The sequence below is a fragment of the Podarcis cretensis genome (assembly GCF_951804945.1).
Source record: "Podarcis cretensis genome assembly, chromosome: 5".
Lineage (NCBI taxonomy): Eukaryota > Metazoa > Chordata > Lepidosauria > Squamata > Lacertidae > Podarcis > Podarcis cretensis.
The window spans coordinates 7,778,754-7,805,177 of record NC_137174.1 but is presented as its reverse complement, the minus strand read 5'-3'; the positions used below and the strand labels follow the sequence as shown (position 1 = coordinate 7,805,177).

At 44.8% G+C, this 26,424-nt stretch overlaps 1 protein-coding gene across 1 annotated transcript; it reads left to right on the top strand.

Annotated features, from left to right (window-relative positions):
* Positions 1-3,138: 3,138 nt before the first annotated feature.
* On the top strand, positions 3,139-13,081 carry LOC307216106 (potassium voltage-gated channel subfamily A member 1). The gene is made up of 2 exons (XM_079975962.1): positions 3,139-3,689; positions 4,224-13,081. The coding sequence occupies exon 2, from the start codon at positions 4,941-4,943 to the stop codon at positions 6,420-6,422; it is 1,482 nt and encodes a 493-aa protein (XP_079832088.1). The 5' UTR covers positions 3,139-3,689; positions 4,224-4,940; the 3' UTR covers positions 6,423-13,081.
* The last annotated feature ends 13,343 nt before the right edge of the window (positions 13,082-26,424 follow it).

The following is a 26,424-nucleotide window of genomic DNA, read 5'->3' as shown; positions in this document are numbered from 1 at the left end:
TGTCTCCAGACAGCGCTGGCCCCTGGCTTCTTAAGTGAGATGGGCGCACAACCCCAGAGTCTGTCAAGACTGGCCCGTACGGGCAGGGGTACCTTTACCTTTACCTTTAAGTCACCTTTATTCCCTCATAAAAAGATTAGACACGACACAGTCTTGTATAAAAGTATAAGAGTTTACTCACACACATTCTGTTCACAGATGGATCCCAGAAGGCAGACTTAAGTTACAAAATATATACACCTGGAATCTATCCCATAAGGAGATAGTTCCTTTCTCCTCTCTTGGCTGGAAGCCAAGAAAGCATCTCAGACTAAGAAGATGTTGCTTCTTCAAGGAATGGAGTCAGAGAGAGAGAGTTGGCTGCCTCCCCTGTGCTATTTTGTTACCTGTGCAGGTGAGGTCACGCCCACCTCTAGTCACATGTAGAGGAAGTCTGTCCCAGCCCAGGAGGAAACAGGAAGTTCTGACTGGCTGGTCCAGACATCCTCTTTTTATGTCCACTCTAGGAATGTTGTATTTGACTGCTCTGCGTTTCACATCCCACAGTAGACCATAAAGTAACAGCCATGGAATTCTACTGCAGTCTAGCAGCATCTTTTGAGCCCTACCCTCCAGGAAGGCTGGAACCACAACATAGTGGCCCCTAGATTCAATCCAGACTGGCAGTCCACAATGATGATTTATGGATGTCACCCTGTGAAATTGCCATCTCCCTTCCATTTGAGGTTACTTGGGGAGCAAGTCACCATGGCACAGTAAATAATATAGGTGTACTACTACTACTTCCTGCGAACCTAGCAGTTTGAAAGCACGCCAGTGCAAGTAGATAAATAGGTACCGCTCCGGCGGGAAGGTAAACGGTGTTTCCGTGCGCTGCTCTGGTTCGCCAGAAGTGGCTTGGTCATGCTGGTCACATCTCCCGGAAGCTGTACGCCCTTGGCCAGTAAAGCGAGATGAGCACCGCAACCCCAGAGTCAGCCATGACTGGACCTAATGGTCAGGGGTCCCTTTACCTTTTTACTACTACTACTACTAATTTATTTATGTATATGCTGCCCATTTGACACGGTTGTAAAACAAACAAACAAAGAAACAACACACACAAAACATCACACACTAAAAACTTCCCTGAACAGGGCTGCCTGTTTATCTGTTTAACATCTGCTGGGAGGGTGTTCCTTGGGGCAGGTGTGACTACTGCAATGGCCCTCTGCCTGGTTCCCTGTAACCTCACCTCTCACAATGAGCAAACCACCTGAAGGCCCTTGGACCTGGACCTCAGTGTCCATCGTTCAGGCCGAATGATGGGGGTGGAGATGCTCTTTTAGGCACTCCTTTAGGGCTTCAAAGGTCAGCACCAACACTCTGAGTTATACTCAGAAATGTACTGGGAGCCAAAGCAGGTCTTTCAAGACAGGTGTTATATGGCCCAAGTCAGCAGTCTAGTTGCCGTATTCTGGATTAGTTGTAGTTTCCAGGTCACCTTCAAAGGTAGCCCCACATAGAGCGCATTGCAGTAGTCCAAGCGGGAGATAACCAGCGCATGTACCACCCAAATGATCCGATTGACTCAATGAATTCAGTAAATGATATGACAGCATGAGAAAGGCAATTTCCCCTCAAATGTGCTGCTGCTATGGATTAAGTCATTCTCCACCTATCCCCACCCCCACCCCCACCCCAGTATCCACCAGTCTACTGAATCCATTGCCATGTCCCTGAGGGAGGGAAGCAGTCCATTAGCGAGCACGTGATTCAGAGGCTGGAAGTCGATGACCTCAATTCGAGGTGGTCGGCGGCTCAGGAGAACAGCGCGGACTAGCACCAAGTGGAGATCAGGTTGGCGGCTGCTCTTGGCTGACGTGGCAGAATCCGATCTAGCTGCAATGCCTCTGTGCGGAGCCCCCGCAGCAGGCGGGAGTGCATGCGCTCCTGTGCGGCTCTTCCATTGCAGCAGCTCCTTGCCGGAGTGGAGGCGGGAGGGGGGGGGGGGCGGCGGTGGTGTTGAGGCGCAGAGAATTGCACCAGCTCAGCTGCTCTGCAGGTGCATCCCTCTTCATTGGCCAGCCCGGGCCTGCTGCTGCTGCTGCTGCGGCGGGAGGGAGAAGGCGCATTTGCTGCAGTCTCTGCAGGTTTCCCTGCCCTCGTGAAACCACTAGCCAAGGGAGCGGCTAGAAGGCAGCCGAAGCAGCCGCGGGCCTGACGGCGCCCCCACCGTCGCTCTCGGGCCGGAGAACGCGGGAATGTCCCACTAACCTATATGCTGCGACCAGCTAGAGTCCCATAAACAGACGGGCGCCTTGCAAACGAGCGCGGCTAACGGGGCGCTCGACGGGGCGGCCCAAGTGCCGCAGGGTGGGGTGGGGGTCTCTGAATCCCGAGAAAAGGGAGGATGTAAGGCGGAGAGCGGCTCTTGCGCGCCTAGGCACAGGGCCCGCTCCAGGAGATGCGCCGGAGCAGGGCAATGCGGTATTGGGGTGGGGTGGGGGGTCGCCGCAAGTCTCCAGCAAACGTCCGCAGAGGCAACAGGCGCTTACCCCTTTGGGGGTGGGGGAGAAGCGGCCCCCCACTCACCCAAGCACCTCTCCTTCGCCCAAACTCGACCCGGGGCCGCCGCCGACCTTGCCATCCGCCCCTCCCCCGGTCCTTGCGACGGGCTTGCTCCGCGGGGGTGCCGTGCGAGGCGCCCCCCGGCTTCGCAGGGCAGATGGGCGGCGGCGGCAGCTTCTCCTCGAGCGGGGGCGCCCTCGGGTCCGGCGCCGCAACGCGCCTGGCGGCGCTGCCTGCATTGCGTCGGGGAGCGGGGGGGAACCTCTCCGGTGCGCAATGCCGAATCCGCGCGAAGGTCGCGGAGGGGAGGCGGCGCGAAGGAGCCTCCCCAGCCCGCGGCCAAAGGTCTCGGCCGGCTGGCGTGGCCTGGGGAAAGGACGCCCCCCACCCAGCCCCCCCACCCCGCGCCAGACGGCTCTCGCAACGCCCCGGCCGCCTGCCCGCTCGCCTTGCGCCCAGGTCTGTGCGCCCGGAGGTGGCTCGCCTTGGCCGCCGCCGTTGCGCGCCGTCCCCGCCGCCTGCCGGCCTGCCAGGTGCCGCGTGTCCTGCGGCGGCGGCGGCGGCGGCTGCCCCCGCCCCTCCCTCCCTCGGTGCTCCGGGGGGACCCGCGCGCAGGAGCAGCAATGCGCCTTGGCCAGTGTCCGCCTGAGCCGCGTCCGGGACGGGCGAGCGAGGAGAGGCAGCCGGCTGCCGAGGCTCCCGGATCCCGCTGGGTTTGGAGAAAAGAAGGGGACCCCCCGCACCACCACCACCCGGTCCCTCCTCCTCTTCCTCCTCCTCCCCCTCCTCCCCTCGCCCACCCCCTCGATGCGCTGCCTGCCCATGCCTCCTCCTGAACTGCCAGCCTCCTCTCGCTGCAGTCCAATGAATATTTCGCTGTATGAATATTTCACCATCTCGCAGGCGGCTCTGTAAAGCGATCCGTAGATTCTCCCCGAGAGGGAGCAGGAGGAGGAGGAGGCGGCGGCGGCGGCGAGTGTGCGCCGCTGCGCCTTGGATGCTACTGCTGCTGCTGCAACTGCAAGGCGAAGAAGCGCCTTGACGCATTCCGGCCGGGGCTCGCTCGCTCCTCGCCTGCGCTGCTGCTGCTGCTGCTGCTGCTGCTGCTGCCACGACCCCCGCCGGCCTCCCCGCGCCAGGTAAGGAAGGCTCCACCGAGGCAATTTGCCTGCTCCTTGCAGCGCGGGGTTGGCTTCGGGTTGGGGGGCGCTGCTCAAAGAAGTGTGTGCGGTGGCACAGTTACTAGTTGCAAAGCCTTTTCTTTCCCGCGCGCTCTTTCCTCCAATAAATATTTGGAGAGGATTTTTCTCCCCGGATTCTGTTCTTCTTAAGAAAGATCGTGGTATTCCAACCCCTCTGTTTTTTGGTTTTTTTGCTCGTTCAGGCGGATGTGGGCTGTAAGGCAAAAATTGCGAAGCGGAGGAAGTCTTGTTAAGTAGGGATTGAGAAGTTGCAACGAGCAGGAACACAGGACTTCGTGAAGGGCACCCATTCGAAATTCATGTGTGCATGGAAGTATGTTAATTTACGTTACCGGACTGCTGCTTTAAGGGTTGGGCTGCAGCCTGGGAAGAGTTGCATGATGTTGGACAGCGCTGGAATTGCTGTGCATTTGTGTCTTGGGGAGGGGAGAGAGAGGTGTTTTTATGCATCTGCTTCTTGTCCCTTTACAGTATCTACCAGTTGCCTCGAAGTGAGCTTTATTCCTTAAAAACATAAAATAAAAACAAAGAGGAAGGGGCCATTCCAGAGCAAAGTGAGAAGTCCGCGGATATTGCTGAGTCGGCATTTCAAGCAGTCTCCTTCCAGTCACCGTGCTTATTTATTTATTTTATTGAGGGGAAGTGTGTGACAGCAGCCGCAATACAGCAGCAGCAGCAGCAGCAGCAGCAGCATGGTCACATCCTGGAGGAAAACAAAAGGACTGCATTAAAAGACAGAAGGAAACTGCTCCGAAGGGACCCCAGTCTGCTGTGTTGCATGTGTGTTAAGAGACCCCAGCCATCCCTTTGTCCTTTGATGAAGCTGGAAAACCTCTCTCCCTTTTTTCTTCCCACCCTCCCCAATGACCAGCGCCCTATAGGTCCTTTCCCCGCCTAGCCTGGATGCCGTTCAACCTACCTCTCTTCCCTTACCCTTGAGCTTCCCAGCCCTAATCCCCATTCTCCATCCTGTTTTCCTGCTCTGGGAGCTGTCCACACCAAGGGCCTCACCTCTCCTTAGCCCCTCTCCATGCTGTGATTCTGCATCTATACCCAGTATCGGTCTCCTCTGAAGTCCTCAATTCTTCACTCTCCTTCAGCTCTGGCGGCTTCTGATCCCAGAACTCTTCTCCTTCCGCATTCCATCACGTCTTCTAGTGAGTCTGTCGTTCCCACCCTGTAGCTGCCATGACGGTGATGGCCGGGGACAATATGGACGAGACTTCTGCTTTGCCAGGTCACCCCCAGGACAGTTATCGACCTGGGGCCCACGATGACCACGAATGTTGTGAGAGGGTTGTGATCAACATTGCTGGCCTGAGATTTGAAACGCAACTGAAGACCCTCGCTCAGTTTCCCAACACTTTGCTGGGAAATCCCAAGAAACGCATGCGATACTTTGACCCCCTGAGGAATGAATATTTCTTTGATCGGAACCGGCCCAGCTTTGATGCCATCCTCTATTACTACCAGTCTGGAGGGCGGCTTCGCAGGCCTGTTAACGTGCCTCTAGACATGTTCTCGGAGGAGATTAAGTTTTATGAACTGGGAGAGGAGGCCATGGAGAAGTTCCGAGAAGATGAAGGTTTCATCAAAGAGGAAGAGAGGCCCCTGCCTGAGAAGGAGTACCAGCGGCAAGTGTGGCTGCTCTTTGAATACCCCGAGAGCTCTGGGCCAGCTCGGATCATTGCTATAGTCTCCGTCATGGTGATCCTCATCTCTATAGTGATCTTTTGCCTGGAAACTTTGCCAGCGTTGAAAGAGGACAGGGAGTATATGGGACCCCGAAACCGCAGCGACAACTCGACAGTCTATTACAAGTCCAATATCTTTACTGATCCCTTCTTCGTGGTGGAGACTCTGTGCATCATATGGTTTTCTTTTGAATTGGTGGTGCGCTTTTTTGCCTGTCCCAGCAAAGCCGAGTTCTTCAAGAACATCATGAACTTCATTGACATAGTAGCCATCATCCCATACTTCATCACTCTGGGTACAGAGATGGCTGAGCAGGAGGGGCCTCAAAAGGGAGAGCAGGCCACTTCTCTGGCTATCCTGAGAGTCATCAGACTGGTAAGAGTCTTTAGAATCTTCAAACTCTCCAGACATTCTAAGGGCCTCCAGATTTTGGGACAAACCCTCAAAGCGAGCATGAGGGAGTTAGGGTTACTAATCTTTTTCCTCTTCATTGGGGTGATTTTGTTCTCCAGTGCGGTGTATTTTGCTGAAGCTGAGGAACCTGGCACCTATTTCGACAGCATCCCCGATGCTTTCTGGTGGGCAGTGGTATCCATGACCACTGTAGGATATGGTGACATGTACCCTGTGACAATTGGAGGCAAAATCGTGGGCTCCTTGTGTGCCATTGCTGGTGTGCTGACAATTGCCCTGCCTGTACCTGTCATTGTGTCCAACTTCAACTACTTCTACCACCGAGAAACAGAAGGGGAAGAACAGGCTCAGTTACTTAAAGTTAGCTCTCCTAATTTAGCATCTGACAGTGATCTGAGTCGCCGTAGCTCCTCCACAATCAGCAAATCTGAGTACATGGAAATTGAAGAGGATATGAATAATAGCATAGACAATTTTAGAGAGGCTAACCTCAGAACTGGCAACTACACCATAGCCAACCAAAACTGTGTTAATAAAAGCAAGCTGCTGACTGATGTTTAAAAACATGTAGAAAAGAGAAACATTGGCAGCTTGAAGACTTTAAGTGACCAGCAGTCACACTTTGTAGATGCTTTACTCTTCGAATGCTTTACCTCGTAAATGCATTGTTGCATTGCGAATTTTTGCTCAGCGATTCAATAAGCTTTCAGGATCCATGAAAGAATTTCACTTTTCCTTTTGTTTTCTTTTAAAAGGGTATTTTCCAAGTGGTGGAAATGGTTACTTATAACTCCTTGGACTAGCCTAGTTATAAATAGAAATTGTATGCTTCTAGCCCTAGACATTTCCCCATAACTTTTAAGTTTCCAACCGTTTTAAAAAATCAGCTCAAGGGGACTCTAAAAAAAATACTTAAAATATGCATGGATTCAAGGAAACATTTCTACAAAACTGCACAGTGCATCCAAGAAAATGCATCAAAATAATATTCAGCAGTAATGTGCAGTAAGTATTTGTCATTCTTTAGACTGACCGACATATACATTTCCTTCCTTTGTGAAAAGTTTTGTAGTTCTGATCTACAGATTCACAGACAGCACCTTATGAAAATATGCCAGGATTTTTTTTTTGTTTGTTTTTTGCTGTATACACTATTAAAATCGAAGAATTATTCTGTGTGTCGGGGGGAAGACTGAACATCTGCAATGCTGCTAAGGTCTCTTAAGTGCAGATGGTTTCAACATACTTCTTTCCCTTCTTCAGAAATGGATGCAAAACTTTTTAGCCCCTTTGTTGCAAGATAGCACAATAGAATTTAATATAAGCATGTTTGACTTTGATACTATCTATTTTATAACTGCATGCCTGGAACATTACCTCAGATGATAGGGGATAAGGTTTTGTTTGAATTGATCTTCTTATAATAGGCCCTTTTTTTTGTTTCATTTTGCATTCACCAAAGTGCACTCCTTTTTATTTGTTAAGTATCTGATTAGTAACTTAAAAGTACTGTATTTAAGTGCATATGTTAGTCAAATGGGAACAATAACTTTTGGAGATCAAAGCATGTTTCAAATATTCAGCATTATGGCCTATTTGACTAAGGTGTAACTCAACATTAATTAATGCATGGTTTCAGTAATAAATACAAAAAAAAAAAGCTTGTTAGGATGAAGGCCAGGAAGAGAATACTAGAGAGACTTGTTGTTTTCCTGCATTGCTCAGGGAAATGAGTTGGCTTCTGTCCAGGCCTTAATAGAAAGTAACATATCCCATCCCTTAAAGGGAAAGCTATATGGAAAATTAAGTCCAGTTTATATATAGCAATGTCTAAATATTCTGTATCTCCTAGAGCAGAAAAAAGGTGCAGAAGCATGCCTTTTGGTGCATTCTTAGAATGTAAAATGAAACTTATCGATTATATGCATCCAAATTGCAGCCCAGTTATTTTCGCAGGCATTGTTTGAACCTTAGAGACTTTTGTATTCCCCTAGGACTTGCTGAAGAGACTCAACCAATTGATTTTAGATAGTTGCTTAGTGCCTTTATCCTTACAGCCACTGGACTGGTGAAAGTGCCTCTATGAAAAGAGCTGAACCTGAGTAGGCATGGATGAGTCAATTGGGACAATAGCAGGATTCAACCATGCCAAATGCAGGCACAGCAGAAAAAGCCAGGGAGAGGGACAATGTGTAAAGCAGAGAGGCAGAAGAAGAGGGCACAGACTACCAGCACTCTTGCAGACCTAATTTCCTCCTGTACTCTGCACCCTGCAGCTGAGTGACATTGCAACCTAACATTTGCCTTTGACAAATGCTACTCCCGCAAGACCCAGTCTTCCCCCAGTTTGTTTATAGAGACTTCGCTGCACTCTGTGTTTGTTTTGTTTGTTTTTTTGTATTGGCCCATTCTTCCCCTGGTTTGGACTTTGGCAGCCTGGCATTCTACACTAGAGGAAGAAAGGGCCATCCTTTGCGGTCGCCTTAGCTATGCAAGGAGCAGGTTGGATGGAGGCACGTCGAATCTGTACACTTGCTCCTCTTAGAGGCTTCTGCTTTTCCCACGGAGCTCTCATCCTTTCCACCCAAATTATCTTGGATTTTAAAATTTGATTCGCCTGAAGCTTTCCCATCCATTGTAACAACTCTCCTACTGTTGTGTTGGTTGAAGGTTGCAGCATTTTCTGAGAAGGCATTTTCTGCAATTATGCAAGTCTTGAAGCTATAGTCCATAGAAATCAATAAGTCCATTTTTTTTTTTACTGATATAGGCACTAATCTTTTTTTTTTTTTTTTTACTTCTAAAAGTCAAAGTTGAGGCTCTTTCTTCCACGCCTAGCATGTGGCCTTATACACTGAACCCTCTTTTCCATTACATAGATCCCAGGCCTCCATTCCATTCTCAGTATTCTATTTCTCAGCAGCTACGGATATATAGCATTTACATTGGAAAAGGAGCATTAATTCTGCAGCTTTGCCCAAACCTGATATGTCAGGTAGACAGAAAGATGCAACTTTGTGACTTGTTTGGTTCAAAATGGTAGGAAGAACAGAAGGACCTCTTAAATACTTGACTGCAGCATATTCAGGAAAAAAAATTGTAGTTGATAGGAAACTCTACATTATTTTCCATTCTCAGTATCTAGTTTCTCCCCAATTTAGTCACAGTTTCCCCTGCTAGAGTGCTAGATTTGGTGGTCTACCTTGATTCCTCCAAACTCCTAAATTTAGGGAAGGTATTTGCCTGTTAAACTGACTTTGAACCTTGTGTGTAGTTATCTCAGCAATAATCAGCTCAGTGCCGTATGGGGTCTTTGATCAGGAAGTGCTACCTGAGAGAGGATGAGGCCTCAGTTGGGCAGCTTGGTGAGTTTCTGTGTTGACTGGCTGGGTTATCCTCACCTTAGTTTATCTGCTGGACTGATCCTTATTCTGCATGTTTAAGAGAAAGTATGCATGCCACGCAGCGGTTTGGTTTATGGCTTCCCCCTTTTGCTTTTGGCAGGGATAGGTGATCTTTAGGGCTTGTGGGGTGGCTTGGGGAATATGATTGTCGCTTACTCATTTATAACAAAGGGACTAGGCAAATATGGAGTGCAGGGAATAACTTCATGTAGCATAGGCATGCATTTCTTCCAGCAAGGTTTCTCCTCCCCTTAAAATCAGACTCAGTCCTTTGCACTAATACGTGCTGAAATGTGTTTGTAGGTCTGAAGGTGCACTAAACTACTGCCTGATTCTTAATACACCTTTTTGTTTTTAATTTCCTTTTCTGCCATATTTTGTTTTGGTGACTGATGGTTTCTCAAAAGTGAGTGGCTGTAGCTTGCCCCCAGTAGGAGTGATCTGAAAATGGACACGGCGAATCAAACTAGAGGCAAGAAACCTCATGGATTTGCTGGCATTTGGTTACTGCAGTGCTGTAGCAATGTCTCTTCATCCATTGGTGTGGACTCATGGTTTGCGATGTTGTGCTGACACAGTCCTTGGCTGTTCAGTATTTATTTGCTGATTCAGCAAGGGTGCGAATCAGGCTGTAGGCTTAGCAGGTTTAATTCAAGGAAGGGCAAGGGCAAAGTTTCCAAAGGCCTAGAATTACGGTAGTTGGCGGGCGTTTCCTTAACATTGGTCTTACCTTAATCTTGACCTTGGTACAGAGGTGGCCTTTAAGTAAGAGCAGAGGAAGGGGCTGACTCCTGAAGTACGATTCACCAGGAAGCTCTTCAACACAAAGTTCATGGAAGTGAACAGAGATGTGGAAGGTCATTGCAGTGCTCTTGTGCTGTTCCCATTCATTTCAGGGTGGCCTGCGCAGGATAACTGGCCAGCGCTAGGCTAGTGCCCGTTGTGGGGGCGGGGGAGGCTGCTTGGATGTTCTGCTTTAGATACCAAAAAGGCTTGGAATGGCTCTTTTTTGGACATGGAAGCAACTAAAATCAACTGGGCGACATAAGCGGGAGATCACTGAATAGGAACACACTGCAGGGATACAATGCAGTCTCTCTTCCAAGGACAGGGAAGTTAGTGACTCCCCCCCAAATACTGATCCAAAACACGTATAGAAATAGAACTAACTGTGTAATGCCATATAGAAAGATTGGAGATAAAGGTACATAAGGCCACATTCTATCACTGTTATTATAAAACAAAATAAAAATCCCCAAAGCAAATTTTAATTGAAATGGGAGTCCTTATCTCCTTAGCTCCTGTGAAATCAGTATATTTTCTTATCACATGTTATTATGGAGACCATTACTGACATACTTTTAAAAGGTGACATGGAAATAAGAGGATGTGTGTTATTCGTTCCAAGTGGAGTTCAACTCACATTGAATATTGTCGATTATTTCCATTAAAAGACCCATTTATTTTGATGACTGCTTGGCCTGATCTGTGCTAAGGGCAGGGGGAAAGGTAAACTCACTCAGAGCCTATGTATACCACTTCAGACCACAGGTCACAGTTGTGTGTGGGCAGGGAGTATGTTGGAAACCTCCCCTCCCCCCCAATGTCATTACACAATCTATCAGGGACAAGACATGGCTGCAAACCATTTCTCTCATATCTGGACCTTGCTGTACATTTTTAGGCTGCAAATGAGTCTGCATATGGCTGAATGACCCAAACCTTCCCTGCACATGGAAAATGAGTCTATTGGGAAGAAAGTTTCTAATACAACCTTCTTAACATGTTAGTTTTCCTTGTTCCAAGAATTTACTTTTTCATGGTGGAGCACTGAATCATGCAAGCTCTTGTCTACAGTTGGAAGCCAAGCCAAGGTTTATCACCTTGGCGACAATTAGTTTTCTATGTGCAGGGAGTTGTGTTTTTTTGTTTTGTTTTTTACAAAACATAATAATGTGATTCCTCCTGTCTCTAGTCTTACGTGGAACTGTCCAGAAAATAAATGCTTTGCCATGTCACCTGCTGTTTGGGTAGGCCAGCCCTCTGTTCATACTAAATATCTGGTGTTGGGGCCTGAACAAATTAATTAGTCTAGCAGAGTCCTGTCCCCTAAACATTTAATAGCGGTTTCTATACCTATTCAGGTTTTTTTTTTTTGAGTCCTGACCTATCTGTTCAAGTCCACCATACAAATAAAGCTCTCAGCTGGCATGTAAATAATTACAAAACGGAGTATTTGGAGCTGAGCATTACAGTCCTTATTGGGGAAGCGCACTGAGAAAGACAAGTGGAGCAATGTCTTCTATCCTCTCCCCTTAAGTTTTTTGTAGACATGCATTCACTTATTAGTGCAGGATTTTGGGGTGTTTTGTGGGGTACTAAAACTACAGCACATGTGAAAGATGAGGCATAATGTACGATTTAAAAATAAAATTGAGGGACCGTTTAGTACATCTTGCCAAACCACAGTTCATATGATAGAAAATGCAAGCCCTGCAACACGTCACAAACTTTGTTACATGAGTTAAGAAATTTGTCAGTTAACAAAAAATATTTTGCCCAGAAGGCTGAATATTCTTTATGGTTTCAATATTATTATTTTTTTTAAAAAAAAAACTTTAAAAGGGTATAAGCTGAACACACAACACTTTCTCCTATGTGTAATTTCTGTAGTATTGTCAGACATAATCCAGAAAAGTAAAATCATATTAAAAGTTAAATTTCACTTCCCTTGTTAGGGACCATTTGGTTCCATATGCAGTTAGAACTGACGATTCTATAGTTGGTCTTTTTAAATTAAATTTTAATTTCAGGACAGTTCTTTTTAAAAGACAGTTAGGTGACATAATTTTTTTTATATTCTGAAATACTTCTAGATATAAATCAGAATTAACCACTGTCTTTATTTTAATTGACAGATTTAAAAATATCTGTAACCCCCCCCCCATTTTCTTTCTGTGGGTGCTGAATAAGTTAGGCCACAAACGTGCATATGATCAGGAAATAGCATGCCTTGCCTTTTTTCAAAGAATTGTAATGAATTTGAGATTTTTACTCCGATTTTGTTGGGAAAACAAATCCTTGTTCATATCTATGTTGATCAGTTGTTCCACTCCTCTAGTCGTACTATATATGATTTATACTTTTTAAAGTCTTCCCTGTCCAGCTGTCATTTGAACACAACTGAATTCTTTGGGAGTATATTTATATTTGATTAAATTGTTGCTTCAGTAGCATTTCTATAAATGTGACTGGAATCAAATGTATATTTTACTTTTGTACAAAAGTAAAAAAAAAAGAGGATATTTTTGTGACTAAATTTAGCAAAGAAGAATACATTAGAACTTAACTTTGGTTTTCCAAGACATTTCTTAAACACACTTCCCCCCCAGCACATTGGTTTGAAACTATGTAAATAACAGCTGTGGGTAGGAATGTATATGGATTCTTTGACATACCTCTCATTTTAACGATGCAGTATTACTGTTGAACAAGGTCACAGATTGGTTCTTTGCAGAAAAGTGCACCATCAGGGCAACAAACCATGGAAGCTGACATGGGTCTATTGATTTCCGTAATTTACAAATTGCTTACACTTTGAGTCAAGTATGTACCTCATTGTCATATTACTGCTGATTTGACTTAACCATAGCTGAAATGGTTTGGTTTGTCAACTTTTGAGACAGCAAATGTTATGAGTTTATATTTAAAACATATAAAATGCATAGTTTTCATCTATGCAATTTTACTTGCTTCTGTCACTTTTATCATCTGTTCATACTTGGCATCTATTAAAGATAATTTTTAAGGATCTTATTCAGATATACTGTGACTGGTTTATTGGAGTCCTGTTTTTCTCCTGTTCCTTCCCTTGGGGAGATTTTGGGAGTACATGGATGGCAAGAAAAGGGGTTTAGAAAACAAGATTGGTGGGATATTAGACCATGGAAATGTTAGGAAGAGGAAAATGCGAGAGAGGAGTCTGGGAGGGAAAGGAGACCATGTTCAGAGAAGAAAACTGTACAGTGGTGAAGACCTGCAGAGATTTCAACCAGCATATTGATACCAAATCTTTGACTACAGGCCTGTAGTAAAAGTGAAATGGGCTTTCCCCCCTTACTTGATCTATATTCTTTCAAAAGAGCTTTTGTGTGTGCTAGTGATTGGCACTTGGCTGTGCTGCTGCAGGAGGTGATGGATGGGGTTGAGAACATTGGGTTGTGATAGATCTGCAGTCATCAAACAAAAGCACTGGTCCTTTGCTCCTGTGCGAGTGTAACATCTTAATCTCTATGATTGCTGAATCAAAATAAGGTAATATGATCGGACACAGATGACCTGGTGTTCCTCCTCCACCTTGCTCCTTAGAATTTAAATGATAAAGATGGGCAATATTAAGAGTAAACACTGAAGTAATTTCTTTGTGTTCCACTAGGGAGATGAGCAGGGTACAGAATGGATCAGACAATACCTTTTGGGCCATATGGCATTTAAATTTGAAACTTTTTAAAGCTTTTGGAGATGCATTGGAACCATTCCTTGAAGTCTGGAAGATTCCTAACCTGCTAATATGGAACGTTCAGTCGATATTGTTCCAAATAATTTTGGATCCTACCTGTGATATCAGGGGACAATCTTATATTTGGTTATAGTAATGTGTATAATAGTTTGAATAACTGCTATATTTAATTTTTTTGGTAACCCATGAGGTAAAGGTACCCCTGACCATTAGGTCCAGTCGCAGATGACTCTGGGGTTGCGGCGCTCATCTCGCTCTATAGGCCGAGGGAGCCGGTGTTTGTCCTCAGACAGCTTCCGGGTCATGTGGCTGGCATGACTAAGCCGCTTCTGGCGAACCAGAGCAGCGCATGGAAATGCTGTTTACCTTCCCACTGGAGTGGTACCTATTTATCTACTTGCACTTTGATGTGCTTTGGGGCAGAAGCTGGGACTGAGCAACGGGAGCTCACCCCATCGCGGGGATTTGAACCACCAACCTTCTGAATGGCAAGCCCTAGACTCTGTGGTTTAGACCACAGCGCCACCCGCGTCCCCATGAGGAGTAGTATCAATGGTCAACCATGGCTAGGAACACACTTTCCTTAAGAACCAAACCAAACATTTATGAAGTCTGAACCATGATCTATGTTCTTTGCGTCACAGTGCTATCTATTTCTCCTCTGCGTAAAATAAGAACCATTTCAAATTCTATTTTATAGTCTTTATGGCCTATCCATAATAAATGAAATCTTATGTGTAATTAGTTCATCTTCACCTGCCTGGTCTCTAACAATAATTGTCCCTTATTTGAGAGAACAACATAGCAATTATTACCCACCGTGGTCTCTTATGGTCTCTTTCTTAAAATCATTTTTCCGTCATTGCCCCTAATTAAGGGCCCAATGCTGGGGTTATATGTTGTGTTCATTTTACTCCCGAGTATTTCTGTTAAAGTTTGGAATGATTCCAAAGTAAGTACTTTAGACCAATGAACTTGGTCATCAGTTTTGTGTTGTTGTCTCTCTCATGCCCTCACAGTCACTTTGTGACATCATCATTGTTGTATATTTAACTATGGTCTGCCACCTTTTGCTTAGACTGCAGTTTCTTTGAGGAACATATCTTTATTGCAGGCTTCAATGAACTCCAATGTTTTACTGCAGTGCAAATAGATAAAAAAATACCACAAAATGTCAGGATGGGCCATTAGAAAAAGGTTTAATCAGCTTCATGGAGGAGAGGTCTGTCTGTGGCTATTAAACCATGATTGCTAAGTGGAACACCATGTTCTCTGGCGATATGCCGGCCACCATATACCAGTTCCTTGAGGGCAAGAGCAGACGTAGCCTGTTTTGTGGGCTTTCCGGAAGCAACTGGTTGGCCAGAATGTGAAACAGCATACCTGAATGAATGGAACTTCAGCCCTACCCAGAAGGCTTCTTCTTTGGTCCATATGTTCAGAGGCTACCTCTGAATACCAGGCATTGAAGACAATCATAAGAGCTAGCCTCAATAATAATAATAATAATAATAATACGCCACCCATCTGGCAGGGTTACCCCAGCCACTCTGGGCGGCTTCCAACACATAGAAAAATATAATAAAACATCAGACATTAAAAACTTTCCAATGTCAGATGTCTTCTAAAAGTTGTATAGTTGTTTATCTCCTTGACATCTGACGGGAGGGCGTTCCGCAGGGATCTGTGTTTAGACCTGTGTTTGAGCTTCTCAGGTTCATCTAGCTGGCTCCTCCGAGAAATAATGATGAACTAGATGGACACTTGGTGTGATTCAGCAGGGATCTTACATTCTTATTAAAGAGGGATTCATCATCATGGAGGATAGGAATATTGAATACTGTACTTTCAGCAGTTGATTTCATGATTTATTTGTAGGGTCCATGAGTCACTTTATGAGATCGGTTATTTTAAAAAAACCAACGAGGCATTCTTTAGGACAGTCTCTCATGTCCTTCCAGTCTGAGCCAGACTACCCTACATTATAGTACAACACCATAGGAAAAACTCTGAATACAGAGCCAGTGCTAAATATCAGTGCTAAATATTCGCCACAACACCTCAGGAGGAAATGTGCATAAAAATGAATATATTAGAGAAAATAACATAGAAAAATGCAGTAAATTAGAAATTGCTTGCAAAAAAATGTACATTAGTCAAAACTGCACGCAAAAATACGTTTATTAGGAGAAATTCACACTAAAATGCCAAAGAATTTTCATGTGGATTAAAACAATAACAGGTTGCTACAGAAATGGGGGCGGGGGGGGGGGGGCGGGCCAGAAATGAAAATTGGAAAAATAAAAGATGGAGAGAACTGAAAGTGGCAGAACTCTTTCATCCTTACTTATAACTATATTCTTCTTAAGGCTGCTGATTGCAATTTTCTTACTCCACAGCAATTGTATTCTTTATAAGATGCAATTGAATGAATATTGACCATTTCTTAACAAATTTTCATGCATAAAGCAGGCCTCAATAAAATTGAAGCTGCAATTTGTGCATTATAGCTGTGTCCCAGAGCCTATAAAATCATTCAGATAACATGTTTTCCCCCAACGTATGGCAGTTGATATTTTTGCCACTGTCAATAAATTTCTGAACAAATGCAACATCTTTTTTTTAATCAACCCGTACTTCTAGGCAGTTTCTTTACACTAAATGAGCCTGTATGAGATACTGTACCCATTATTCATTTAATCTAGTGTGCATAATCTACCACCAAAGCCATTTGATCTCATTATATATAGATACATATATAATCTGCACGAGGTTTTCCTCCACTCCATCAGTTATCCTGAGACAGATTACCTGTTTTAATCTATATAATGTGAAATATTAAAATGTTATAATTTGATGCATATTTTTAACAAGTTTTTACTTTAGCAGCAATTAATACCTTAATTCCATACTACACCTGAAATAATTATACTAACTCTTGCCCCCACTCTTTTTATCATTCTCTGGTCCTTTGTGTTGCATTTCATTAAGCCCTGTATATAGTCCCAATTAATCCCCTCCTTCTCAATACATGAACAAACTCCTCTATTACTGCACCATATTTCTTAAATCAGTGCAACTGTGGCATGCTGTGTTAAACAATTATTTGGGCAACAATGTAATTATTTCTTTTAAATCTGCAAGTGAAAGAATGTATCCATTTATTCCTCAGTTGTATCAGTATTTTCAAACACAGCATGCTTCATAATATTTACAGAATTTAGGAACAGATTATTTGCAGATTCAAAAGAAATTATCACATTGTAATCCAAGTAGTCTTACAAAACAGAAAATTGTTGAGCCCTCCTCTTTGAGTTATCTGTCCACAATGTGCACATGGTGTAAATGGCAATAATCCATATTTTGCTTCATACCTAACCCATACTTGAAATATTGGCTGCACAGATCAATCTGATTGTGGTATGGATAGTTTGGCTCTCTAGCAAAATGCCATAACTGTATTCTTGAAACACAGATATGGTCAAATATGTTCACATTCCTCCATACCCTCCAATTTTAACCACTGTCTTAAATTAGAAATTTGACATGCATCATTGTATTGTGGAAAAACTAGGTACCACTAGGCCACAATCTCTCCAAGAGTTTACATATTGCATTTAACGCAGTTCAAGACATTTTGCAAAAAGTCGCAGAGAAGAAAAGCAATTGATCAAATAGGTTCATTCACTGAACAATTTCTGGCACAAGATAAGAATGGAAGGATACAAACTTTGGTCTGTAAAAATCCACAGTTCCTTGATCCCAAAAGAATTGGGATTTGTGTGAGAGAGATCTATGGGGTTCGGTCCTGTAATAATTTGGTCGTACTGGTGGTAGATTTGGGTAAGTCCTGCTACCCATTGGATCTTTCTTTGAAATGAAGGTGGAGAAATTATTAGGAGTTTCCGGTGAGGGTAGTTGTAGCTTGTTGCATCAGCTGAGTGTTGCAGCCTCACTTTTACAGTTAAGAAAATAGAAGAGGCCTTGAACTGCCTTATATCATAGTATGCAAGTACTGTTTCTCCTGAACTTTCAAACATCCTTGTTCCCTACCCACCTTTGGCTGGGTTTCTGCTCCTTCATGAGCCCCCGAAATGTTGAGAAATTCATGGCAATCCAAGATTCAGATCAGTACTGCTTCCCTCCCCACTCTAGTTTATTTGCTACAGTAGTGGCAAGGAAAAGCTAGTTCAAAACAAAGCAAAACATACGTTGTGAGTCGAGGGCCCGCCACTTGCTTGAGGATAAGAAAGGACACAGTATATTAGGTTAATGGACTAAAAAAGGCCACAACTTTATTGATTACAGCATGTGAGAGGTATTGGCTTAGGCACTGGATAAAACAACAGAGCGTGACTCCACCCCCTTGGGGAGGGGTGAGTCTATCAAGGGTTAACCACCAGTAGGAGGAGCTTGTTGATGCAAATACAACTGGAAGCTCCCCCTGATGTCACCGGGCCATGCCATGGCCCTAGCCACTAGCAAGGGTGTTGGACAGGATCCATGACCGCCGGATTCCTTTAACGGAATAACCAAAATACCCAAAATGGGGCGGGGTAGGCAATGGCCACACTCTGCCCTCCAGTACACAAACATATTCCAGTGCCTAACCCCCAATACCCCAAAAGTTGTGATGTTTTTCTACGAGGTAAGCGAAAAACGAAGTGGCTGCTGCCAATTTGCCAGTTGGATAAAAATTCTTACCAGGCCCCTTGGACAACCAAGGCAACCAACCACAGGTCCATAGCAAGGTCAAAAACATAGAAATGAACTAAAGGGAGGGTGATTGGTTGGTGGCCAGGGGCACCAGTGGCGTAGCGTGGGGGGTGCAGGGGGGGCAGCCGCACTGGGTGCAACATTTGGGGGGGGGCGCGCTCGCACTCGCAGCTCTCTGCCCCTACCTGGCTCACTCACTCTCTCTCACTGCAGTGCTGGCTGTGCGAATCCGATCCGAGCTGCCGGGTCGCCGCCCACTGTGGAGGGGGAGGGTGCCAGGCGTGCGTTGTGGTGCGGAGCGGAGAGAGAGCGAGGGAGGGACTAGCTGGGGGAGGGACAGTGCAGCGGCCGCCCAGCGCAGCGCTGAGCGCGGGAGAGAACCACACCCGACCAGCCCAGGCAGCAGCAAGAAGAAGCTGGCAGCGGCAGCAGGTTAGGGGTTAGGGGCGCAAATTACTTGCCTTGCCCCGGGTTAGGGGGCGCAAATCACTTGCCTTGCCCCGGGTTAGGGGGCGCAAATTACTTGCCTTGCCCCGGGTGCTGACAACCCACGCTACGCCGCTGAGGGGCACGACGTGGCAGCCGGGACAGCAGACGCAGGGGCCGGAATGCCCCCTGCTGATGCGGGAAATGGCCCCCGCTCACAACTCCTCCCCTCTGGAAGGAGGAAAGGCTTAACCATCATAAATCGAAGGCAAGCTAAAATATTCTGTCACACAGAATTGTGTGGTACTGGTGGGAATATTCTGGGCTTGTCTCAATCATAGAATCATGAGTTGTAGAGAATCATAGAATTGTAGAGCTGTAGGGCCACTGCTGCAAAGCAGGAATCTCAACGAATGGCCACCCATTCAAAGAAGGCTCCCTCCATGTTTCCCTCCATTGAATCAGGGGCCTTCGACATGATTTGGGCCCACTCAGAGATTCAGAGTGTGAAGCGTGTCTGAAAGAATTGGAAATATTTCCTCCTCAGACTTGCCATATGAAGAAAATGCTAGAGTCAAGAGAGGGGCGGAACTGACCTCACTTCCAACTTGAGTGGTTTTGTCAGGGCTCTTCCAGTCCAAGTGTTTTTGGGAAACAGATGATGAAGTAATGCAGATGTGGGTAACTCGTTGCCCTCCAGATGTTGCCAAACTACAACTCCCACCAACACCAGCAAGCATGGCCAGTGACCAGGGATGATGGGAGTTGTAGTTCCCCACATGCATGGTTTACTAGCTAGGCTAGAGGCGCTTGCTTGGAAAATGCTGGACAGTCAAGTCATTCTGCCTCTGCGCACATCTTGTCCTGTAAAGTCAGCTTTGTGTGATTCTTTTATGCTAGTAGCATTTTCTAATTTTATGAATAAGAAACCTCTTTGGGGGAATTTCTGCTGGTTCTGTTACTTTGGATGATTAGTGTCAGATGGTGGGCTTGTCCGCTTTGGATTCACACCAGCCTGTCTCCTCATGAGTGCAGGAAGCATCTCCATGACCCCCCCCCCCACCTGGGTGTTGACCTGGTCCCTTCCCTTATTTAAATGCAGACTTTTTCAATCCTTGTTGTTGTTTAGTCGTGTCTGACTCTTCGTGACCCCATGGACCAGAGGACACCAGGCACTTCTGTCTTCCACTGCCTCCCGCAGTTTGGTCAAACTCATGCTGGTAGCTTCAACAACACTGTCCCACCATCTTGTCCTCTGTCGTCCCCTTCTCCTTGTGCCCTCCATCTTTCCCAACATCAGGGTCTTTTCCAGGGAGTCTTCTCTTCTCATCAGGTGGCCAAAGTCTTGGAGCCTCAGCTTCAGGATCTGTCCTTCCAGTGAGCACTCAGGGCTGATTTCCTTAAGAATGGATAGGTTTGATCTTCTTGCAGGCCATTTCAATCCTTAGAAAGTCCAAACCAGCCAACCAGGATAACAACACCTGCACTTAAAAGGGTGTGGAGGGGGGAATTCCAGGGCAACACTGGGATGGGCAAAATGTCATGTGGACACCCCTATATTAATGGGGAGCAGGCAGAGCAGATGCAAATGCACATTTTGTTCTGGTATGAACAAGCCCTATTTTTTTTTTAAGAAACAGTTTTGGTTTACTTTCAGCTTCCAGCCATGAAACATTCCTCATTTTGAAGTTGGTTTTGGTGAAGCAATGAAATAAAACGTAACCTGAAGATCTCACCCACAATATTCTTAGATTGAACTTCACTGGGAAATTTGTATTTTCGGCCTTTTAGCTACCATGTGAGCTTACTTTGCGTAAGCTGTTGTGTATCATTGCTGCAACACATCATATTGTCCTATCTGTCAATTGCATTCATTACCTCGTCTACTGTTTGTTTATGCTGGGATGTATTGACTTTGTCTGGTTTAAATATTGTTTCGATACTTGGTTCAAATAACTCATGCATTGTTTTCTTTTTAGTGTGGAATAATGTTTCATGCTTTCAAGATGGTACGTGGATTTCAGAAGCTTTGAGCCAAATCAGATGGCGGGGGGGGGGGGGGAGAAGCAAAAATAAAGGCAGCTGCAGTGAGCCTGATATGGATTAGGGCTTAGGCGCAAGTGAAAGGGTTAACACCCCTTACAGTACTGATTGCAATCCTCAGTGCTCCTCCACACCTGCTATTTGCAGCAAGGGCCACTAAGGCCTGACCCCGAAGATGCATGCCTTCATTTCTGACATGACTAATCAAGTGAGGGTATCGGCTTAGGCAGAGCAGCAGCACTGCTGCTCCAAGTTGAATTTTTACCCTTTGAGAACTGGTGATAAATGGTGCTGGAAACCAACAGCCAGCAAAATGGGGTGGTTGTTTTCTGAGCAGGGATAATAATAATAATAATAATAATAATAATAATAATAATAATAATAATAATTTTATTATTTATACCCCGCCCATCTGGCTGGGCTTCCCCAACCACTCTGGGCCGCTTCTAACACAATGTTAAAATACAATAGTTTATTAAACATTAAAAGCTTCCCTAAAGAGGGCTGCCTCCAGATGTCTTCTAAAAGTCTGGTAGTTGTTGTTCTCTTTGACATCTGGTTCCACAGGGAGGGCACCACTACCGAGAAGACCCTCTGCCTAGTTCCCTGTAAGCTCACTTCTCGCAGCGAGGGAACTGCAAGAAGGCCCTCGGTGCTGGACCTCAGTGTCCGGGTAGAACGATGGGGGTGGAGACGCTCCTTCAGATATACTGGACTGAGGCCATTTAGGGCTTTAAAGGTCAGCACCAACACTTTGAATTGTGCTCGGAAACGTACTGGGAGCCAATGTAGGTCTTTCAAGACCGGTGTTATATGGTCTCGGCAGCCGCTCCCAGTCACCAGTCTGGCTGCCGCGTTTTGGATTAATTGTAGTTTCCAGGTCACCTTCAAAGGTAGCCCCACGTAGAGCGCATTGCAGTAGTCCAAGCGGGAGTTAACCAGAGCATGCACCAATCTGGCGAGGCAGTCCGCGGGCAGATAGGGTCTCAGCCTGCGTACCAGATGGAGCAACCTGATGGACAACCAGACTTTGCTTGTGTTGGTTGCTGTAGGGATGTATGTGGAACCAGGGCGGGATTTAGATGAAGAGTGGCCCTAGTGGCTACTCCACTTGTGAGGTCCCTCCCCACCCCCCACCCATACGACTAGAAGAAAATGGAAAAGTGTTTTAAACAAAATTGAGTGAAGCCAAGGATGATGACGGGTATTTAAAATTCTGCAATTCACAATTTCTCCTCTAAAGGACATCAGAAATCTTCGTCAAAATTTGTTTGTCTCAGTTTGTCACTTTCAGTGTACAGAATGCTCAGTGCGAACAACCTCTCTTGACACATTGCGGCCCTTAATTCATTTTTAATTCTTTTGAGTCTTGAAAAACTCCTCTCTCCCAAGCAGTTAGTGACCATAAATCTAAGAAATAACCGCAGGATTGCTTTCACGTTAGGAAAGGCCATCTGAATTTTTACCTTGTATACTATTTGATAAAGGTCTGTATGAGAGAGAGAGTGCTCTGCTGTAAGCCTATGGCTTTGTCTCACGTACAGATGAAAGTGCAAAAGTTGATCAATAAGTTTCAGGTCAATATCTTCTGGGTCTGCTTCCATCAACAGTTCACACCTTGCTGAATTTCTTGCTTAGAAGAATGGAAAACAATTGTGCAACATCACTGTACACAGTACTACTTCTTTTTAAATTGGCTTCAAATGCATTAATGTAGGAATAAAGGATTTTATCCCAAACTTATCTCTGGAAGAAAGTACTTCTAAGACATCAGATGCACTTCTGTCATTTCTTTGCTGTTCCCTCACTATTTGTCTCCTGCTGTTGTAGCTAACATTTGGCAAAGTGGCTTTTGCTTGGTTCTCAAGCTCATCAAAATCTTCTTTAATTTTCCTTTAAAAAAACCCCAGAAGTGAACTGTACAAGCTTGGACAAGAACTCAAGAACAGGCCTGCTTTCTGAAGGGCTTTGCTGACCTTGTGAAAATGACCTAGCACACTTATATCTCTAAGATTCTGCAGACTTTGGCTGTGAACTAGGGCCCCACAATTCCCCCCCCTCAAGTTGCGCCCTAGAGTTTCAAATTGGGCCCCACTGGCTGGCCCTGAGTCTCATAGTTGCTGGGCCCAAGTTGCCCTGCCCTCGCATGAAATCTTGGGTTTGCAGTTTGGGGAGAGGGGAGACTGCCCACTGGGGGGGGGGGCGGCGGGCAGACCCCCTAGATTTAGAGGCCCTAGGCTTCAGCCTACTTAGCCTATACAGTGGTGTCCCGCAAGACGAATGCCTCGCAAGACGAAAAACCCGCTAGACGAAAGGGTTTTCTGTTTTGGAGGTGCTTCGCAAAACGAATTTCCTATGGGCTTGTTTTGCAAGACGAAAATGTCTTGCGAGTTTTTCCGACTTTTTCCCCCTCCCCCCCTTTTTCTAAGCCGTTAAGCCGCTTATCTGCTTATCCGCTAAGCCGCTAAAAGCCGCTAAGCCGCTAATAGCGCTAATCCGCTAAGCCGTCAATGGGCTTGCTTCGCAAGACGAAAAAACTGCTAGACGAAGAGAATCGCGGAACGGATTCTTTTTGTCTTGCGAGGCACCATGCTACATAAATCTGGCACTGGGTGGAACATATGCAGAGAACTGGAAGCCTGGCCTGGTTGTAAAAATCACTAGTTATGCCATTGCTGCTTTATTTCATTATTTCCACCCCCACTAGTGAGACTTGTGTTTTATTTCTGCATTCCATATCCGATGGAGACGGAAGAGACAACATGATGATATCTCGTGATCATGTTGCTGGTGTTAACAGATTGTAAAATATGTGTCTTTTCTTCCTTAGGTTGTCTGTGAGTTTTTGCTGGACCTTGTTTTCTGGGTGGTAATTGCCTGAACTGCTTTCTGGAAAACAGCATCTTGAAAAATGAATAAAGCGTTCTTTGAAATGCTACCTGTTACAGAAGGCTGCTTTCTCAGGCATTTAGAGAAGTGGCAGGAGCTGAGAAATGAGCTGATATATCGCAGGTGGCGCTGTGGGTTAAAGCCTCAGCGCCTAGGGCTTGCCGATTGAAAGGTCGGCGGTTCGAATCCCTGCGGCGGGGTGCGCTCCCGCTGCTCGGTCCCAGCGCCTGCCAACCTAGCAGTTCGAAAGCACCTCCGGGTGCAAGTAGATAAATAGGGACCGCTTACCAGCGGGAAGGTAAACGGCGTTTCCGTGTGCGGCTCTGGCTCGCCAGAGCAGCGATGTCACGCTGGCCACGTGACCCGGAAGTGTCTCCGGACAGCGCTGGCCCCTGGCCTCTTGAGTGAGATGGGCGCACAACCCCAGAGTCTGTCAAGACTGGCCCGTACGGGCAGGGGTACCTTTACCTTTACCTTTATATACATTTTGGCTTAAATTGATAGTTTATGTCTTCTTAGGAAAGACCATATCATTATGCTAGGTGTGTGAGGGACTTCCTAATAAAATCCAGCAGTCTTATCAAAGCTCCTTTAATCAGTCTTCCCTTGAATTTTTGTATATGTTGTGTCCAGTCAGAAACCTCTCCATTTGTTTCGGATTGAAATCCAATGGCAATTATGTTGGGACAAGTGTCCATCTCAAGATGTTTTGCTTGTTTTGGTTTCTCTCAAAATTCATTGAAAGTCCCTCCCCCCCCCCCCAATCATCTGAAAAATTGATTAGAAAGTTATTTCAGGCAAATATTTTGCTAACATTTGGTAAAATATTTTACAACTGCTATAGAACTTTCTGGTTTTGCAGACTTCTCAGGTTCACCTTCAACAACATCTAAGGATGAATGTGAAGTGTTATACTGTATATGATAGAATATTTAAAGATATTTCATTGAAATATATGAAAAATTTCAAGGGAAGATTTCTGATGAGACCAGCAAAAATTCTCTGGAGGAGGGCCATGTCTGTTCATTGTTATCTGGAACTCACACGTTGTGAGATATCACGTCTTTCTTATCACCACTGGATATTCTGTTGAAATTCTGGGACTAAGTAGGATGGTCTGCACTCAGTGAGGAAAACTGAGAAGATCTAGCTGTAAAGGTTCCCTCAGATTTCATTTAAAATGAAATTTGTGGAGGTTCCTGCTTAGTTGAAATCTTTGGAAATCATGGGAATTGAGGGTGAGGGCAAAAAATCAGTAAGAGTAGAGAAATCAATTGTGGGGAATTTCAAAGTTCCTTAGGCTGCATACGCTGGTTAGTTCAGTTCTTTGAAAGTATTTGCAATTTTGAACATTTTATGTCGGAAGACGGTATAAGCAGCTGATGCTTAATTTCTACATGAGATGCAGGGCTGATTTAGATTTTCTCACAAGTGTGAGAATGTGATGGTGTGTATTTGTTGAAATGATCAGCTGCTGCGAAGACAACATCCATGCTCTGGAAATTCTCCTTGAAATGAATGACTCGCTTAATCTGCTGTGAAGCACAATAGTGTGCAATGGGTTTTTGGTACTCTGGATGAATAAATTTTGTTCTGAGTTTCTACTCAGATTTTTTATTGAAAATATAAAGCGGTATAGAAATGAAATAATAATAATAATAATAATAATAATAATAATAATACTGTACTTTGATTTGGGATCACCTCTGTAATTTCAATCTGTTTCAATTATTTCTTAAGAGGTATTAAAAAAATGAAGATTGCTATATCTATAAGGTGTTTTTGGAATGCTCTAGAGAAAAGATGCTACATATCCATTGTTATTGGAATATATTTTGAAGGAATATAGTATGAAATCTTAATTATTAATTAAGAAGGCTGATGACAACCAGTTAATGTTGCATCATATATGATTATCCTTTCTAACACATATCATTGCCTTTCATTGACAGCGCTGAGAATTATTCTGTCTCTGTGGAGATGCTATTGTTTGGCTATATATTTTTCTTTCTGCTGTGAAATCTAGAAGTAGTTTAATGTCCCTTCATAGTACCATATAAATAGTTTCATTCATTCACACAGACACCCACCCTCCAACCCCTTTGAAGAGCTACTTCTCTAAATTTGATATTGTGCAAATTGACGGTGAAGTAAATACACAAAAGTTTTGGTCTCAGAATTGCCTTGAAAAGTTTTAGGATGTGAAATAGACATAATTCCCTATGTCTATGTGAAATAGACATAATTCCCTTTTGTTTATTTACAGTAATATTTTAATACATTTTTTTAGCCTCACAAGAATCCTCCAAAACAGCTTGCAGGAAAATATTTTATGACTGGCGCAGACAAAATAGGGTTGCCTGCTCCCCGTATTCAAGAGAGATATACTGCAAAATAAAATAAACAAACATTTTGAAAAGAGAGATAAGGAGGGAAAAACGTTTTGAATTCATTAATAGCTGTAATTCTAGTTAATTAGTCAATAAACTAATTGATTACATTTACATAAATATTGACAAAATAAATTACAGGTTTATGAAGCTTTTAAAAATATAATTGAAGCATA